We start from the raw sequence: 19,050 nt of genomic DNA, 5'->3' as shown, positions 1-19,050 counted from the left end.
TCTGCCTTCGGCTCAGGTCATGATCCCAGGGTCCTGGGATCAAGCCCCGCATCGGGCTCCCTGCTCGGCGGGAAGCCTGTTCTCCCTCTTCCACTCCCCCTGCTTGTGTTCCCTCTCTCGCTGTGTCTCTCTCTAGCAAATAAATAAATAAAATCTTAAAAAAAAAAAAAAAAATTCTATTATTAAAAAAAAAAAAAGAAACAAAATCCTTCTGGGAGGAACTTGCCTTCATTCCCTGTGTCTTTGAGACGTAAATGCTCTATCTGGTCTCCTCCAGGACCTATCCTGTAGGCCATTTCTTTGAAGTGCAAACTTCAGGGAGGTCATTCCTACCAGAAGGAAAAAAGAGGGGAAGGCTATTTGGAACTTAGGTGAATGAAAATCCTAAGTGTCTTCTCCACAGATGCTTTAGCCGTCTGAGCAGGTAACCTGAATTTATTCCAACTTCCAGAAACACAATTTGGATCCAACTGATCTTTTATACATGAATGGGTTTTGCACTATCATGCCTGACTCGTGGTTTAGGGCACATAGAGCCAGACGTGGCTAGTTCTCTTTCATCTCTGCCTCTGCTTCCTGTTCCCACATACTCCTGGGGTGAAGGCTGCTTGGCCTTGCTTGGGCCTCTGCCCTTCTTTGAAGCAGTCAGTGACTGTGGTTGGAGGATTCTAACTGGCCCACCTGGGGGAGAGGGAAGGGCACCACCAGGACCACAAGGAGTTCAAGAGGGACTGTCTCCCAAAATACAGCCTATGTCCCTGTGGATCCAACTACCTTCTGCCGGAAAAACGTTCTTAGTCCCTCAGGCACATGGCAAAAGGCACTTCTGTCAGGGTGGGTACGTGGGAGTTAGCCCTTTAGCGCTTACGTACCGTAATAGGGACCCGTGGCCGGCATCAGAAGAAAGGGTCTGTATGTCATTTTGCTTCTGAAAGCAGCATTCATTCCCACTAGATCAGGAGTTCCAGGCCCAGGACTCTCAGCAAAGGCCACCATATGCCACCGATGCCTTGGGTTTTCCAACATCCGTGGGTTTTTTAAAAGCCAGATGAGAAACATTTACAAAATCCACAATGCCTTCATCCATTTGTTCCTAGAGAGGTCAGCCAATGAGAAAGATGGGCACGACTGTAGCTTCTCGCTCACGGGGCTGGGAGGAAGGTGCTCGTTCAGCTTGCTGTTCTCTGCACCACACTGGATTAGGATCACGTTCCTTCACCCGTCCGTCCCGAACCCTAGCACCAGGCATTAAAGACACATAGACCTAATAACCCGGAATCACAGACCAGTGTCATCCAAGGGACATGTCGCTTCAACACCTGGAGGCTCAAGGCCCCCAGTTTCATCCCTGTAGGAATCAGTACAAATTGACACTCAGAGGGAGCTAGGAGCTGCTCTGGGAACAAAGGCAACAGCACCCAAGGGACTCCAAGCTGGACCTGCAGTTTAGGAACAGAGCGCAGAGCTCAGGAAGCCAGCCAAGGGGGGGTGAGGGGGCCCTCCACCTCCTCAGGCTGCAGGGGCTGCTCCTGACCTTTACTCTTGCCCCAAAAGAGCCAGTTTGGGATCAGCAAGGGGCTATTTTTCCGAGTACTGAACATGGGCTTCAGCGTGTCTGTGTAATTACCTCTTGGCTTCTCCCCAGCCTCCATGGTGACGCATACCTCAGAGACTTTTTAAGTCTTTTGTTTTCATTCTAGTTTCTGGTATGTTTTCCATACAGTTTCTATAATCAGAAAACAATGCATGTTTAAATAAATAAGACGCATTCAAAAAATTTTTTAGACTCCCATCCAAATAACTTCTCCGTTTCACTTGACGTTTTGAACGTGCTTCTGGGACAGAATAGTATGTAGGCAAAGCTGGGGGCGCCTGGGGTCTCCTGGAGGGCAGCCCAAGCAGCTGTTCTCCAAAAAGCGGAATCCCATGGAAGCCCGGAGCTCTGGAAGCTCCCGCGCCCCGCCAAGGGTAGGGCCCAGACAGCAGGACTTCGGAGAGGTCTTGGCCAGGCGTGAGCAGCCCCGCCTCCATCCTCCCCGCCCCCCACGGGGGCTCCCGTGGCAGGGCTCCTGCAGGTGGATTTTGCCATGCCTGGGAGCAGCTTGCCCTACTGGGCGCTCTGCTCCGCTAACCCGCTGCTCTCCTCCTCGCCCTCCCTGCAGGAGCTACACCGACAGCTGTTTCCTGGACTCCTCCCTCTATCCCGAACTAGCCGACGTCCAGTGGTACGGGCAGGAGCAAGCCAAGCCCGGCACCCTCGTGTGAGCCAGCCGGCCTCGATCTGACCGCCTCAACGCCATTCAGAGATCACCTCACTGCCTCTCATTTGCCTTACCCAGACGCACTGTCACCCCGCACCAGCTTCGGCCCTCAGCACTTTGTTTCCTCCCGTCTCCGCATCCCCTTCACCCTCAAAAACCTGACTGAGGAGACATTCTGGAAGGTTCCGGTCCCACTGTGTGTCCCCCTGGCGCTCTCGCCCACGGAGAGCCAGGCACCAATCCTCAGCGGCACCTTGGTGGCTTCCCCGTGCCGTGACAGCCCCCAGGCCAGGAACCATCAGGGAAGGTGGCGGACATCCAGACTGTCCTCCAACCACAGTCACTGACTGCTTCAAAGAAGGGCAGAGGCCCAAGTGGCAGGAGAACAGGAAAGGAGACTTACGTACAGGGTGATCCCGAAGGACTATTCCGCTGTGGCCAGCCTGCGCCCCCCTCGCAGGCCCACCGCGCTCGGTGAGGAGGATGCCTCGCGCGTGTGCGGCGAACACTCAGTTGACACTTGACATGTTCCCTGGGGGAGTGGCTGTTGGGGGAGGGGAAGGAGATTGAAAAAGGAAGCTTCACGTGTCCAAGATGCATCCGAGGATCACAATCAGTTCTATGCTGCCAAAGATTAAAAAAAAAAAAAAATTTAAAAATAAAAAAAATGAGAGGGGCCAAGAGGAAGACATTCTTTCTGCAATGAAATCTTTTAAATTCTCAACTGCCACTAACTCATCACAGTGAAAAGTCAACCATTTGTAAATTGTTTCCCCTCTTTATCCCTCGCCCTTAACGCCCCACCTTCTCTCTCAGGCCAGAGCCTGGAAAACTAACCCGGTATGATGGTCAAGTGGAGGGAGCCAGAGGTAGCCAGAGGGGCGCCGTGGCCTCGGGTCCCCAGGGGTGTGGACACGGAGGACAGGCCTGCGGGCAGGGAGCAGGGGGGCACCGTCAGCCCGGTCTGCACGGGGGTCCGGTCCAAGCTCACTGCTTTCCTGCTGGGATCTGGAGGAAACGGAAGGTGGGGATTGCCAAAAGCGCTTCTCTCTCATTAAAACAAGCAGTAAAAGCGTGTCCTATTGTTTTGCACAAAGTGTTTGATTTTATTTTTCATGGGAAACCAAGGGAAAAAGCACATCGCGATCCATTCGAGTGTTTAACTGTTGTGGCTCATTTTATACTTGTTAGCACTTGTGTGACAAAGAGCTCAGACCCGACTTCTCTCGGCACCCGGTTACCAATGTGTCACTTATTCCAAGAACCCAACTATGCCCTTAGGTAGGAAGAGTTGACTCCCGCGTCTACTAGCTAGCAGGCGGAGCGGGCTGAAGAGCACGCCAGCTCCCAGAGGGCCCGGATGCCTCCGGCGTCGGCAGCTACCTTGACGTACCACAGTCGTCTGCAGAAACCCAGAGGGGAGGAAAGAGCCGCACGTTTACATGTGTCTTGAGCTATGCTTAAGACACAACTGGAAAGCCATCTATCTTCAAAGGCCTCAAAAATACTTTTATAATCCTAACAAGCGCACACTCTTAGTTGGGTTATTCAAAATGGCACAAACACGGTCTCCACAGAGGTGGGACGCTGTGCTTACTGGCGCAAGTGGGGGGGCGGGGGGGAGGGACGGTTTTTCTCACTTGTAACGACTTCCTATTGGAAAGGCATTTGACAGCCAGGGACAGGAGCTGGTGGGGGAGGGTTAGTTTTGGGGGAAAGCAGAACCACAGTTAGCTTTAGCGTAAAAAGAAAAATCTTCGTTTTTTTTTATGTATGTGTAATCCAAGAAGAACAAGATTCTACCAGACCAGGAGGGAAGATGGACCCTAAAGTAAGTTTAACAACGCTCCCTCTATTGCAGCTTGGAAAGCGCTGTGGGCTCACGGCACGCTGGGGCCACTCCAGACAATTCAGGGCCTGCTTTCCCCAGGCCTGTGGGCACTGGACTGGTGACACAGCTTGGGGGAAGGGGCGAACGTTCACAGAACACTTGGGTAAACCCTGCGGGATAAACAAAACTGGTTCTAATGTTATTACCAGATCCTGGGGACCGAGGGGTGGTATTTTTGTTGCTGGTATTTTGACGATCAGAGCTACGGCCAACAGGTTTTTTTTCCTTCCCCATTCAGAACATTATACACTGGGCCATTTTTCTTTCACCCCAAAGACACACTGGCTAATCAGACTGAACTGTGTGCGACAGGAAAAGTGCAGAGAAACAGGAGACGAGGTCACGTGGCTGCAGGTTACACAGCATGTCCCGTGGTTTCAAATCGGGGCTGCAGTACCCCCCCCCCCCCCCCCCCCCCGCAGATCGCACTTTTAGCCCAGCTGGGTGACCGGGAATGCGAGATGAAAAATCTTTCTCAACACTTGGGTTTTGAATTCAGGAGGCAGAAAGGAACGGAGAGGGAGGGGAACTACAGTTCAGACAAACGCCACGATAGTCTGGTAGGAAAGACAGAGATGAAGTAAAACAGGTTTTACTGTTGAGCTGCGTTCGGTTACTACAAATGTACATAATGTTAGTCCTTTGAGAGCCACGGGATTAAGGATCAGTGTGGTGGGGAATGGTAGTTACTGTAAACAAGCGCTTGCAAGCTCTTCACAGATCCGTCTTTCTTTCAAGCAAATTTTAAGATGGAATATGAAGCCCCTGGTCTGATATAAAGCCCCTACTGGATTCTTTGGATACGTGTAAGAAGTTGCCTGTTTAGCCTGAAGACTGGTGGGGACACCTACATCAGACTTTGTTGTGAGACAGGTGGATTTTTTTTTATTTTATTATATGCAGGTGAGTGTTGAAACTGTTAAAATCCCAATTCGTTTTCATTCAGTGTTAGTTCTAAATAGAGCAGACCCCCTCCAGGTGCTATCAGATGACCAGTTACTGCTTAGTTAACTAGGTGTAAAGTTTTACATATACATTCATGTCAATAGTTTATTACACGTTGTGTAAAATGGACTCTAGTTTAATAATGGGGAGAAAGGATTAGGTTGCTCCTGAAACTGACTGTAGAGCATGGAAAATGATTTTACTGGATTCTGTTCAACTGTAATCAATGAAAAGGATGTATGTTGTAGACAAAGTTGCAGAATTAAAAAGAAATCTGCTTTTAATTTATTCTTTTTGTATTAAGAATTTGTATAGTACCTTTACATTTTGCAAAACAGTGTTGTCAACACTTATTAAAGCATTTTCAAAATGAAAAGATCTCAGTTGCCTCTTGGAGATTTTGTTTCTAAGTGATACAGGCTCTGGAAATCTCTAATTCGAGTGCCTGTGGCCTTGCTGGACTCTTTTTTAAAGTCAATCGAAAGCTGATCTTACTGGCTTGCTAGATGCAGATAAGCTCAGTTTGTGTAGTCAAGGCTAATTCTCCCTTACTCTAATTGCCTTGTTAAGTATACAAAGAGAACACATTCTCTATTATGTATTCCTGCCACAAAAAGGGATCTGAGGTTAGAGGTCAGTCTTTGTCGGGACACTGGCGGTTACAAATAGTTACCCGTATGCAGTCCATGCCAGGCGTGGGTCCCATTCCCACACAGCGGTATGTGGTGGAAGAGACACTGAGGGAATGTGGGCTTCGGAGGCCATCCGTGGGCTCTCCGCCCCCATGTGGTCCCCGGGGCCTGTGCAGGATGCCGAGGGCCCATCAGGGAGACGGCAGGGTGCTCAGGCTCCTCAGCAGCCCTGTGTTCACCCTACCGCTCAAACCCTGTCCCCCACCACCTGAATCACATCATCCACACAGCAGCCGGCTGGCCCATGGGCACCAAAAGCCCCCACTTAACGACAAGACGGCGACTGGCCTACTTTTGCAGAGACTGCGCTGGAGCTGCGTCCCCGGCCCCCTGGCCCAACAGGCATCTCTTCACTAGCAGGAGCCCAGAAGTCCGGAAGCCAAGAACATCCCCCGGATGGAAAGCCCCTGCTGAAGCATCTGCCACTAGAGCGAGCTAACCCCTGCCCAAAATGAAAACAATCCACGGAGAACGCGAAGCATGTCGGAAGCGAGCTCATTAGGACATTTTACACTTCTAAGCCCTTAAAAGCAACCAGCGGCTCTGTATCTCAAGATGATCAGCGCTCATGTCAAACAGAGATCTTTTGTCTTTTCTGCATAAACATGTCACAGCTCAGGAGATAAATCCACTATCTCCTCATTAAGCTCCGACGATCCCATGAAGGCAACGCAGGAAGACACTGCTTTCCCACTTCTCCCCACCTCTTACAGGGCGCGCACGCACGCACACACACACACACACAGTGCTAACAAAGCAGTTCTACACAGCTATTATTTCAGTTATCAGAGAACACAAACACCCAGAAGCCCCAGTAGAAAGCAGTAAACAGAGCCCAGGCCTTTGCTTCTTTCTCCCAGAGTACCAGTTCCAAACAGCCCATCCGTAAGACCCTCTGTACGGCGAGCGCCAGAGAGCCACTGGCCAGGGCTGGTGAGCGGTCACGTACTGCACGTCTGGGGAGGAGCCCAGTCTCCAGAAGCTTACGCTCACACAGATTAGACACGGACCCACAACCACAGCGTCAGGGCAAACAAAGTCGCCAACATGAAACAGAGGAAAAGATTCAAAGGAGTCCAAAGGGGACGAAATCCCCAAGTGTCTAAACGGGATCTCACTGCTAACCTCGTCCACGGAGCCGGCTGCTGGGAGTCACGGCCGCCAAGAGGGCAAGAACCTCCTGCATTACACCCTCTTTGCTGTGCACAAAGTCTCCCCCGGGGCACAGCCACTGTCCCCTCAGACAGGAGCTGAGGGGCCTGCAGTGCAGGGGTCTAAACAGCAAGCAGACTGACAGAGCCCACACATTTACACTTGTACAAGATTTCTTTATCAGAAACCCATTTCTCTCCCCATCAACTGCTATCCCTACACACGAGTAGGTTCCTTTTGTTTTTCATTCATTCATCCGTTTTCTGTCAAACCCACTCCAGGCCTGCTTTCGTTCCCCCACTCTCCCAAAACCACTGCTGTCAAGGTCAAGGAGGACTCCCACAGTGCCACAGACAATGGTTAATTCTCTGTTCTCAGCTCATGTGACTTACCAGTAACACGACACTGTGGATCCCCTCAGGTCCTGCTCCGGAAGGCCAGGATGCGACGCCCTCTGGGGTTTCCTGCTCACAACGGTCGGGGCCCTTCTTTCCAGCCTCCTTGGCGGTTCTCCTCTCCCCGGCACCCGGGCATCGGCGTGTCCCAGCTCTGTGCTTGGGCTCCTCTCATCGTCCACCACGCTTCCGGTAGCTCTCCCTTGGCCTCAGGGTTTTCAGTGTCATCTAGGAGCTGACGACACCTGTCTTGATCCCCCGCATTCCTGAACTTGTACCTCTTCCAGCCCGGCAACATCTCCCCTGCAGGTCTAACACGCTAACATGGCCAGAGCGGAGATTCTGAGCCTCCCCTCGGAATCTGCTCCCTCACCACCTTCCTCAGCTCAGCTGCAGGCTCTACAGCAGTCCAGGGTCAGGCCAGAAGTCCTGGGATCGTCCCACCATCGGGCCAACCCCACTGGATGATCACCCAGTCATTCTCTCTTTCTCACCTCCCATCTGCAGCAAACCAGAGAGATGCGGCATCCGTGCCCTGAACAGACTAGGAGATCGGGAGTGCAGGGAGGGGGGAGAAAATAAGTCAGTTACAGAAAGGTGCTAAGAAAGCAGGGTCAGCCTTAGAACAGGTGGAAGAACAGCTTTTCCTCCCAGTAAGGTAAGAAATGTTGCTGGTGAGTGTGGAGGCAGATGGGGCGCTGACAACCCCCCCCCCCCAGTCAGCCTGGCCCAAGCAAAGCCAGGTGAGGCCACAGCTAAGCGTGAGGGGAAAGAGACAGCAGGGCGGGGTCAGCAGAGAGCAGTCAGCTGAGAACGGCCCCCAAGAGGAGAGAAGATGGAGAATGTCCCAGTATCACTTGGGATCCAGGGGACACTGGACACTTAGTCAACACCATCCGGTGGCTCTGGAGGACTCTGATGGGATGACGCAGCTTGGTTTTTGTAGTGCTGTGGGGCAGCACAGAAGGGTAAGACAAGGGGCGCCTGGGTGGCTCAGTCCTTAAGCATCTGCCTTCGGCTCAGGTCATGGTCCCAGGGTCCTGGGATCGAGCCCCGCATGGGGCTCTCTGCTCTGTGGAGAGCCTACTTCTCCCTCTCCCACTCCCCCCGCTTGTGTTCCTGCTCTTGCTATCTCTCTGTCAAATAAATACATAAAATCTTAAAAAAAAAAAAAAAAAAAAGGGGTAAGACGACAGGAGAAGGTCCTGGGAGAGTGACAGCAATGATGACAAGGGGAGCCTCAGGGAAAAGCCAAGCCAAGGTCCTGAGGAAGTTGAGGCCACCGCAAGAATGGGCAGGATGTCTTGAAGAGCAGAGCGGGGAGCAAGAAGGGAGGCAGCAAGGACAGGACCTCGGGACCAGACAGCGGGGAAAATACAGGTTCCCCCATGACCTCAGTCAGCCCCTGGGGGTGAATCCTGTCATCTAGGAGGAAAGTCTCGATGTATGTTGATGCACGCTAGTGGGAAACCCATCCGAGCTTGGGGGTGCCAGGAGGAGGACCCCTGCCCTTCGTGCAGGTGCTGCCCATCTGGCTGCCTTTTGGATTGGGAGTCCCAAGACCACGGCCATGATCTCAACAGAGATGATTTCCTATGAAAGGCTGGACTGTCACCCAGATGGTGAAGAGGGGACAGCAAAACGGGACACTAGATCTCAAAGAGGACCCCAGGGAAGCGGCCAGCGCTCAGGGCAGGGAAACAAAGGCGAGGGAATGGGAAAACCCAGAAGCATGAGGAGGTGCCCCGCGGAGCTGGAAGTCAGCCCTCTGAGGAGCAGACTGAGGGGTGCTGCTCAGCTTGGTGGCCGGCTGCCGAGTGCCCCAGGAAGGTGGCAGAACCCGCAGATCTCCCAAGTGGCAGAATGAAGCCGCTGCTCCGTGTGTGGAAAACTGCCCACGGAAAGCAGCTCCTTCTTCAGGAACTGAGGGTCCTGCTGGGCTGTGAGGGACAGAAAGCCAACAGAGAGGAGCAGGTCCCTCTCCCTCCTCCAGCTTCCCGTCTCTCGTGTGCCCACTGTCAGGGGAACCCAATAAGCCAGCCACCAAGGAGAAACGTGTCACAGCCGCCACGGAAGGGGTGGTGGAAGCGGGGAAAGAAGAACCTCGCCACCCGCACCCACCGGCCCTCGTGGCCCCGAGCTGTCCCCGTCGCCTCACTAGCAGGCCCACGGCGCCTCGTCAACGCACAGACCCCAAGGCTCTACAAGCAGAGAGACTTGTAAAAGCTACCGCCATGTTAAGAGCAAGCCAATCTTCAATTTTTAGATTAAAAAAATGTTAGATACACAAGTATCTTTTTGGCCCATGGGAGTGTAAAGTGAGTCATGGTCTCAGAAGGAAGAGCAAGCCAAAGCCTATTTTCCCCCAAAATAACGAAGTCCCAATCGTTGATTTTCTCAAGTATGTTTCATATTCGTAACAAGTATTTAGGAGTTTGTCCTCTCAAAGTCATTTCTTACTCTAATGAAGATCTGGGGAAAACCCCTGAGAGGGACAAGAGCGAGATGCTTCCGTCTAATAAGCTGGGTGACAGAATCTTCACGACCTGCCGGAAGCACTCCTCTGGGTCTCAGATACCTGGTTGTCTTTGAACTGCCTTTAACATCGGCCTAATTAAGGGCTTTTCTGCAGCTGGTGACTTGGTGCCAGCATCCACCGGACTCACTCAGATGAACGCGGTTACAGGTACTTTTACCTTCGCAGGATGTGGCGAAGTCCAATCTTAGTCCAGCAGACACAGATGCACCCGTAGAGCACCATCCCATACCTGCCACAAGCCTCAGTGATGTTGAAAGCCACGAAATATCTGAGTAACGTACATGTTGCTTAGGGACTGAATCTATATATGGGAACACAGTCCTGGGAAATGACCCCACACTGTTCTCATAAAACAGGAGGCCCAGAGGAAGGCAGCTGTGATGGTTAGTTTTGTGTGTCAACATGACTGGGACACGGGGTGCCAGATGTCCAGTTAAACATTATTCTGGAGGAGATGAACATCTGAATCAGTGGACTGAGGAAAGCAGATGGCTCCTCCCAGAGTGGGTGGGCCCTGTCCAATCAGTTGAGGGTAAGGGAGACTACGCGCATGGGCGCGCGCTCTCTCTGCCTGATTGTTGAACTAGGGTATTGGTCTTCTCCTTCCCTCAGAGTAAGACTTACAGACAGCAAATCATGGGGCTTCTTGGCCTCCATAGTCACAGGAGCCAATTCCTTATAATATATATACATTTATGTAATTACATATAGTTTCTGTATTTTAATATATATATTTATAAATTTCCATCATTTATTTTAGACAGATATAGATACATACATACATACATCTCCTATTGGTCTCTCTCTGGAGAACCCTAAGAAGGCAGCTCAAGGTTTATACAGTGACTCCACGGTACCACCCAAGAACTAGCTCTGCCACCTTTAGCATGTCTCTCTCACCATCAATGACTACAGGACAGCAGCAAAGCGTCTGAAGTTCAGAACCACCTTCCAGAAAAGAACAGAGAAGGGGCAAAAGATGTCTGTCAGCCAAGTCTATTTCTGTTTCTTGGAAAAGCAATAGCTTTCGGGAAGTCCTACCCAACAGACTCTCTCCACAGATTATTGGCAGAACATGTCACATAACCAACCCTAACATCATAGGGTCCTGGGAGAGCAAGCAGTTTTAACTGTGCGCATTGCAGCTCTGAACACATTAAGCTTCTATTAGCAAAGAGGAGAAGAATGAAAACAGGGTAAGCCACCAGCGAGCGCTGTCTACACCACACATATATGGTGTACATACTTGCACACCAAAGGAAGAGAAAAATCACCAGGTCTTAAATAATAATCTAATAAAACCAAAGTATAGCAAAAAAATTTTTTAAAGTCACATGATTTCCTCTCTCTCAAATCCTATACCCTTAAAGGCACACCAAGACGATGACATCATTAATCAAGAGAAAAAATCACTGTAAGACTAACACATAATTTGATTTTTGTACAACCTGGCACAGGTAGCAAAGATTATGTCAATATCTGAGCTCATTAAAAGGTTATTTCCCCTTTGCATAAAAAGGAACCTCGCAGAGAGGCAAGCCACAGAGTGGGAGAAGTATTTGCAATAAACGTGTCCAACAAAGGACTCCTAGCCAGAAGAACAAACTATGATCAGTAAGAAAAAGGCAGGCAATTAAACAGAAGACATGGGCAAAAATAAGATCCTGAATGGAACATCACAAAAGAGAATATCCAAATGGCCAGCAAGCACATAAAGAAGGTGCCCACCTTTATGTGTCAGCAGGGAAATGCAAATTAAGGCCACAGCATACCACTTTAACCCACCAGAAGGGCTAAAATGAAAATGACAGAGTATATCATGTGTGGCCAGGATGTAGAGTACCTGGAACTTCAAATCCTGCCTGGGGGGGTGTCCACTGTACAGGCCATTTGGAAAATTCCTTGACAGTATCTAATATAGCTGAGTATGCACATACCCTATGTCCCAGACATTTCACAACATGGTGTGTACCCTACAGAGATTCGTATTCACCAAAGAATGCACACACAACATTCATACAAAAACTAGAACCAACTCAAAAGTCTATCAACAGTAAAACAGATAAATTATGGGATGTGGCAATGAGAATGAACGAATCACAATGACACGTGATGAGGAGGAGGATCAGAAACCAGAAGAAATCAAACATAAAACAAGTCAAGACCACTGAGTCCATTTACAAATGAGCAGATGAAAAGTCAGGCAAAACTAACCTATTAGTGACTGCTAATGGGTACAGGGTTTCTTTTAGGGGTGATGAAATGTTCTGAACTTAGATCGTGGCAATGGTGGTACAACTCTGAATATTCTAAATCTACTATATACTTTAAATGGGTGAATTGTAGGGTATGTACATTATGGAGCAGTAATGATGTTAGACATTAGGACCATGGTTGTGACCAGAAGGGGGCATGAGGAGACTTCCGGGGCATTAACGACGTTCTTTCCTGACTCAGGTGCTGGAGACTTTGGGGAGATATTCACTTTGAAAAATGTATCAGGATATGGTAGTCTTCTTATTTGTACATTTTTCTATATTACACAATTGCTTAAAAATTTACATAAAAAGGAATGTAATCCAGCCCTACCTCAGCCTTGGGAAGTAATCTTTAAAGGCATGAGCCAACCCTCAATAGAGATTTGATGCACGATACTGGCCTCTATGTATCTTTCTCTGCCTCAACCCTACCTCTGAGCTCCCATCTATTTTATACCTTGGTTCATCTCCCTTTATACAACTGACAGCCAGCATAAGGTGGTCACCAAACCACACTGCCAACTATATGTTGTGTGTTGTGGTTATCCTGCCCCTGGGGGATAGTCTCTTCATCTGAAATATAAGAACTGCTGCTTTGCAAGTACTTAGCATTGGAAAGGTTTTATAATCTGCTAAACTTCACACTAACCTTGAACGCTGAGTGTGATCTCTGTAGCTCGGTATTTAAAAAACTTTTTAAAAGTAGAGTCCTTCTGGGCGCCTGGGTGGCTCAGTTGGTTAAGCGACTGCCTTCGGCTCAGGTCATGATCCTGGAGTCCTGGGATCGAGTCCCGCATCGGGCTCCCTGCTTGGCAGGGAGTCTGCTTCTCCCTCTGACCCTCCCCCCTCTCATGCTCTCTGTCTCTCATTCTCTCTCTCTCTCAAATAAATAAATAAAATCTTTAAAAAAAAAAAAAAAAAGTAGAGTCCTTCTGGGCACATGCACCCCAATTAGCAGCAATGTCCACAATAGCCAAACTATGGAAAGAGCCTAGATGTCCATCAACAGATGAATAGATAAAAAAGACGTGATACACACACACACACACACACACACACACACACACACAATGGAATGTTATGCAGCCATCAAAAAATGAAATCTTGCCATTTGCAACGACATGGATGGAACTAGAAGGTATTATGCTAAGTGAAATAAGTCAGTCAGAGAAAGACAATTATCCTATGATCTCACTGACATGAGGAATTTGAGAAACAAGACAGAGGATCATAGGGGAAGGGAGGGAAAAATGAAACGATGAAACCACAGAGAGAGACAAACCATAAGAGACTCTTAATCTCAGGAAACAAACTGAGGGTTGCTGGAGTGGAGGGGTGTGGGAGAGATGGGGGGGCTGGGTGATGGACACTGGGGAGGGTATGTGCTATGGTGAGCGCTGTGAATTGTGTAAGACTGTTGAATCACAGACCTGCACCTCTGAAACAAATAATACATTATATGTTATTTTAAAAAAAAAAAAAAAACATGGAAGAGGATGGAGGTTTGTTCAGGACTTAAAGAGTTATCAACAATATAGTTATTCCCCAGCACCCAGTTGTGCCAAATCCTCATACCCCACTTTCAGCCGTATCTCCAGAAAGCACAACCTTCACTGTAATAGACCTTTGTAGTGACCCTGAAAGCCAATACCTGTTTGCCTTTACATGGGAAAATCAACAATTTAGGGGCACCTAGGTGGCTAAAACAAATAAAAAGTAGAGTCCTTCTGCCCTGAATTCATCTACCAGGTTATTTCCATCCTTAACTCTACTGATAATTGGTGGTCTTAATGGGTGGTTTTCAAACTACTGGTCACAGTGCATTAATGCGCCGTAACCCTGTTTGGAGTCACAGCCAGCATATTCTTAAAAGAAATACAAGAGAAGAGTATGTGAGTGCTTTTGTTTCAGTTATATGTGCATTTATGTATGCACACATTTGTTACTGTTATACTTTGAATTGTGGTCAGAAAGTTTCCAAAGCTACAGCTTTAACTCTCCTGCTTCCCGGGAGGGCAGAACCTCCAAGCCAAGCTCAGACTACAACACTAAAGCTTCCCGGTTGTTCCTAAGTCTTAAAGGCAGAGCAGTTGGACAGGAAAGGCAATTTGGCAATGACAAACTGGGAGTTCAGAAAGGCACAGAGAGCAGACTGCCCAAATGACTCTTGCCCATCGTGGGAGGAAGCTCAGTGAACACTTCTGAGGTCACCGATCATACTCGAAAGGAAGCTTGAAACTTCTTAGCTGCTCTCCCCGGTGAAAGTATGTATCTAGCCTGAATGCTGTGAGGGAAGGCTGACAGTATTTTCAAAGCCGGTGCTTATAGGCGGGGAGGCGGGACCCCACAAAACCAAGCCGCCTGCTTCAGCAGAGCAATCCCAACCAGCAATGCGAGGACGGTTAGTTCCAGCAAGCTGTACCAAGGACCCCGGGGTTTAGTACGGGCACAACTGAATAAGTAATCAAAGCTTTCATAATAAGCTCTTTTGGTAAATATACAAAACCTTTTTTTTAAACGAGCACGGCTCCCAGATCTTGAATGGGGTCGGCTCACACCACAGCTGCCGCCAGCCACACTGCCTTCCCCCGAGTTACTCCACACCCCCAGAACTTGTTTTTAAATTTCAAAAGATGTTCAGGATACTGTTAACCATTAAAGTACTAGCGTGTGGTTAGAATTCAGCCAATGGAGCTACTGGGTCTGTGATGAAAACCAGTTGCCATAACAGTGGTCCCGTAGTGACCCTCGGGGGGCTGGTGCTGGCTCCTCACACAGCTGGAAACTCCCACATCAGAAGCCGTGAGGAAGGGCTTGCAGCTCAGGACTCCCAATATGGTCCCATACCATACATTTCTATGGGGTCAAGTTGGCCAGCGAGGGGCTTCATGGGAGCATACTGGGGAGGCACATCTCCAAGACACTCCGACAAAGGCAATCGCGACACTGCAATTTAACGCCCCCCTTTCACTAAAACTGTCCGAGTTCTACCATCTCCTATGTTAATCCTTAAAAGGGGATGACTGTGTGGCTGAAAAGGAGCCAGTGATAACGAATCCCCAAATTCAAATCTACCAAAGACTCTGGAACACTTTTCTGTTGTCTTTTCTAAACTGCTCGCAGAATAAATGACTTCCAAGTGAAAAGACAGTTGTGTTTCTCAAGTATTTACGGGGGTCAAAACCCAGGGCAATCGAAAGTGTGAGAGTAGGTCAGGAAATCACCAGCTGGAAGGACTTAACACCAAGAAGCCCTTCTGCTATCAATCCTATTTCCCATTCCTCCCAATTCTCGCTGAGCTCGGAGCAGATCCCTCAGTTCTGTGACTCCTGACAGCTGCCTTCCCAGCTCGGGTCTCTCGGGACCTCCCCCTTCTCCTCAGGAGATCGGGACCATCCTCATTCTCTCTCCCTCAATTGTCTTTGGCCTCAACTTCATTTCCTCATTTTCCCCAAAGACTGAGAGCACAGCCCTGGCTTCCAGGCTGCCACAGGCTCTGTGTTGTAATGCTAAAATCTACTGCTTGGTCTTCGCAGTTGGCAAGAACACTCCCAGAAAATACAGGATTACTTGTGAGAGAATACCAGCATTTTATTAAATCTGACTCCAGAAAGAACTCCTCTGGACAGGAGTCTGGGCCAGCAGTAATGAAGAAAGGGAAGAATGGTTATTTCAGGGCTGTGACTGATTCTTAAAGGATGCCTTTATTATTTTAAAAATAGCTAAAACCAGAAGTATGTCGTATCTGCTGAACTAAAATTTCCATGATGTGGAGAACGCGGGAGGTCACTGTTCTATATAGCCACGTGATTATTTGCACGTAACAGAAGACCTTTAATTTCAGGGAAATGGAAAGCTTTTCTACAAACCTGCTTCCCTCTACCTAAGCCCCAATGGTTAACATTCACAGGACTATAGAAAGTTACCGTTTTTTTTTTTAAACCTTCTACCCATACAGATCAATTTTAGAAGGTATTGGCGTCACCTGATACAGTTTCTTCTTTATGTGGAGTATTAACTAACAGCAAATGGAAAGACAACATGAAAACAACGGACTGCCATGCTGTGGTCTGATTGTGAATAAAGAGAAGTAATTTGGGGAGTATTCATTCAACAGTATTTATCAACAAGTCCAACACAAGATTACATAACTCAAGTCTAGACTAGCGTCCTATCTTACGAAAGTCTCTCTCTCATTTGCCCTAGAGTAAGCTCTCCTAAGTCCTAACTAATTTAATCATATGAAATGGTTTCCAAAGTGGGGAGTGGAGTAGGGAATAAGCCTAATTCAATTCAGGACGGCGGGCTCCAGCCACCCTGTGCAGAAACCCAGCAGAAATGATCCGACAGGCATGGCCATACACAGGTGACCACAAGAGGCTCTCGAGCCTTCCCAAAGGGGCCAGAATAGGTGACCGTGGAGCTATGGGCAGCTACCCCCACCTACGACTCAGCGGACTCTAGCTCCCACCACGTCCTCTCACCCTTTCAACTCCCAACTGGCTGAAATCGGGAGCAGTCACCGAGCCCAGACACAGTCCCTGCTTGGTAACCGCTCCTACCCCTACGGCTGTCGCTGCCACCCCCCCATTGTTGGTGTTACCCTGACTTGAGCACACACCGCCCCTCGGCACAGGGCTCAGGAACGCTACTGCAGTAACACTCTAGGAACGAGGACACAAGAACCAGTACCCACTGAGCTCTCATTTGCCAGGCAGCGCACTAAGCATTTTATTTGACTTGACCACCAGAGCGGCACGCTGAGGTGTACACCCCAGGGCCTCGCGACCGTTTGCAGACGGGGCAAAAAGGAGGCAGAGACAGGCTGAGTGACGCCCAGGGTCTCGCACTTGTAGGGGGAGAGCTGGGACCTCCAGCTCGGCAGTGCTGACTCGGGAGCACCCCCTTACTGCTACCCGACACTGTCACTCCCCCTGGGCAGGTCGGTTCCATTCACCCACCTTCCTCTATTAACTGAGGCCTCTCAACTTGCAGAGCACAGCATTTCGTCACCATTATACCATTATCTGCACAGGACACTGTGTGAGATTCGGAAGTCCTCATCTGGGCCAACTCAGACGCATGGCCTACTGTGTCAGGCAGTGACCAGAGTCCCGGCGCCTTGCTCCTATGCGCGGTGGCACAGGGCCGGGAGCGGCGGTCCACCGCGGGCCCTGCAACAGGGAGACTCACAGGCAGTCCTAGTCTGGGAAGAACCAGTGGTGTCACAACGTCCCCATCCTTGGCTGGCTTGACAATCCACTGCCCCACCTTGAACCTTGAGGCACTGGGCTTCCTTAATTTAAACTTCTGTTGGTATAATATACCATCTATTTTGAACTGCGATTTCCTGTTAATTCTTCTGTCCCAAAGAGATGACAAATACTAAAATTTACACTCCTTAGAAGGCAAAAGCAAGCCTTGAAATGCAAGAAAAACAACACTTGAGTTAACAGTAATAACATTTACATTCCAATTCTACTGCAAGATGGCAAAAGTTCAGCAACATTTAAGGACTATAAAGTTTCATTAAATGGTTCCATATTTTTGTTGAAATATATAAAAATATTTTTTATAAATGCTACATAAAAGACAATGTGAAAATTACCGTATTTTACAGAAAGAAATTAAGTCCATCCTCAAATGTTCCTTTTCAATCCTCTAAGTGCCAGCTCGTAGGTCTAGAGGGAAAACGTCATTTTAGACCCCCTTCTGGGACAGTTGTCTACACATTTAAATTCAAGGAAAAGTCTTTAGAACTTAATTTTTTGACTACTTAAAGTAAATGACACAAAAATCAGTTTGCAGCCAGACGTGATAGGAGAGCCAACACCATTTCTTAAAACCGAGAGAGCAGCGTTAGGTAGAACTCAAACACAGGAAACCGCATTATTCTTCCCTCGTTCCTGTTGGGAATTCCAGAAGTCCGTATAGCACGTCCACTTAAGTTTCTCGTTACTTAAGACACCATACACAGATTTCACAGTGCGTTGTACTCCACACATTTTGATGGATCTGTAGGAAAGTGCTTCTGGCAAATGGTCATTAACCTCTTCAATCCCTAAGAAAATAAGAATAAAGACTGGTTATGAATAGCTGAACTATTCTGAATTGCCCTTCACTTTACTCCCGGGTTTACCAATGTCCCCATGGGAACATAGCAGTCCCCAGCAACACCACTCAGATGTACAGGGAGAGAAATGTTTATTCACATGCACCCAAGGTACATACAACATAGAGCGAAACTGTCCACAGTAACAACAAAAGTACTGGCAACAACCCAAATGTCCACGAGAAGAGAATATATGAATAAGCTTTAATATGCTCACCAGTGGAACATTTTACAGCAGTAAACGTGAATTAACTAGAACTCCAGCAGGTTCCAACAGAGAGTGAAGCCCCAAGTGCCCCGCTTGCGCACCCACGCTAGGTACCCAGACAGCAGCTCTCCTGCGTATCTAGCAAGTGCTGCGTATGTACCATCCTTGCGAGAACTGAGAAAAGAGCCACTCAAATCATCTTCTGTGTTCATGGGGGAGTTCTGTTGATGAGGGATTCTGGTTGAGAACTGATACACATGCATCTTAGAAACAATGTTGAATGTAAAAAGCAAGTGGCAAAGGCTACATTAAGTATAATGTCATTTTAATAAAACTGAAAATCAACTTGAAAGAGAATATATGTCTTATAAATACACGCATAATGTGGTAGAATTACTTTTGAAAAAGCAAGGCAATGACAAATTCAGACTAACAGTTACTTCTGGGGTAGAGGAGGAAACAGTCAAGGATCTTCAGAATGTTCTAGTTCTTAAGCTGAAACAGGTCTCTAGATAGGTTTTTTTGTTTCTTTCCTAACTTACATATTACATGTATTCTTTTGTATTACCAAATATTACATGATAAAAACATTCTAAT

The 19,050-nt window shown here is 48.4% G+C and overlaps 2 protein-coding genes across 4 annotated transcripts in view; one reads left to right on the top strand and one right to left on the bottom strand.

Moving 5' to 3' along the window:
- FRMD4A (FERM domain containing 4A) overlaps positions 1 to 8,358 on the top strand; it is a 319,871-nt gene extending 311,513 nt beyond the window's left edge. The window contains exons 19-20 of one of the 2 annotated variants that reach the window (XR_004301957.1): positions 2,163 to 4,092; positions 4,891 to 8,358. The gene's annotated coding sequence lies outside the window, so the exon portion shown is untranslated. Of the gene's footprint in view, positions 1 to 2,162; positions 4,093 to 4,890 lie in introns of those variants that run through there. The other variant, XM_032425609.1, reaches the window with a different exon arrangement.
- Positions 8,359 to 13,624: 5,266 nt separating this feature from the next.
- The window catches only part of PRPF18 (pre-mRNA processing factor 18), a 51,672-nt gene continuing 46,246 nt past the window's right edge, over positions 13,625 to 19,050 (bottom strand). For both annotated transcript variants that reach the window (XM_032425653.1, XM_032425654.1), the window contains one exon: positions 13,625 to 18,194. In XM_032425653.1, coding sequence (XP_032281544.1) covers positions 18,114 to 18,194 — 81 coding nt within the window. In that variant the 3' untranslated portion in view covers positions 13,625 to 18,113. The remainder of the gene's footprint in view (positions 18,195 to 19,050) is intronic.

Source organism: Phoca vitulina, unplaced genomic scaffold (assembly GCF_004348235.1).
Source record: "Phoca vitulina isolate PV1807 unplaced genomic scaffold, GSC_HSeal_1.0 scaffold33, whole genome shotgun sequence".
Taxonomy (NCBI): Eukaryota; Metazoa; Chordata; class Mammalia; order Carnivora; family Phocidae; genus Phoca; species Phoca vitulina.
The sequence above is the reverse complement of the archived record's forward strand: the minus strand, read 5'-3'. Positions and strand labels throughout refer to the sequence as shown.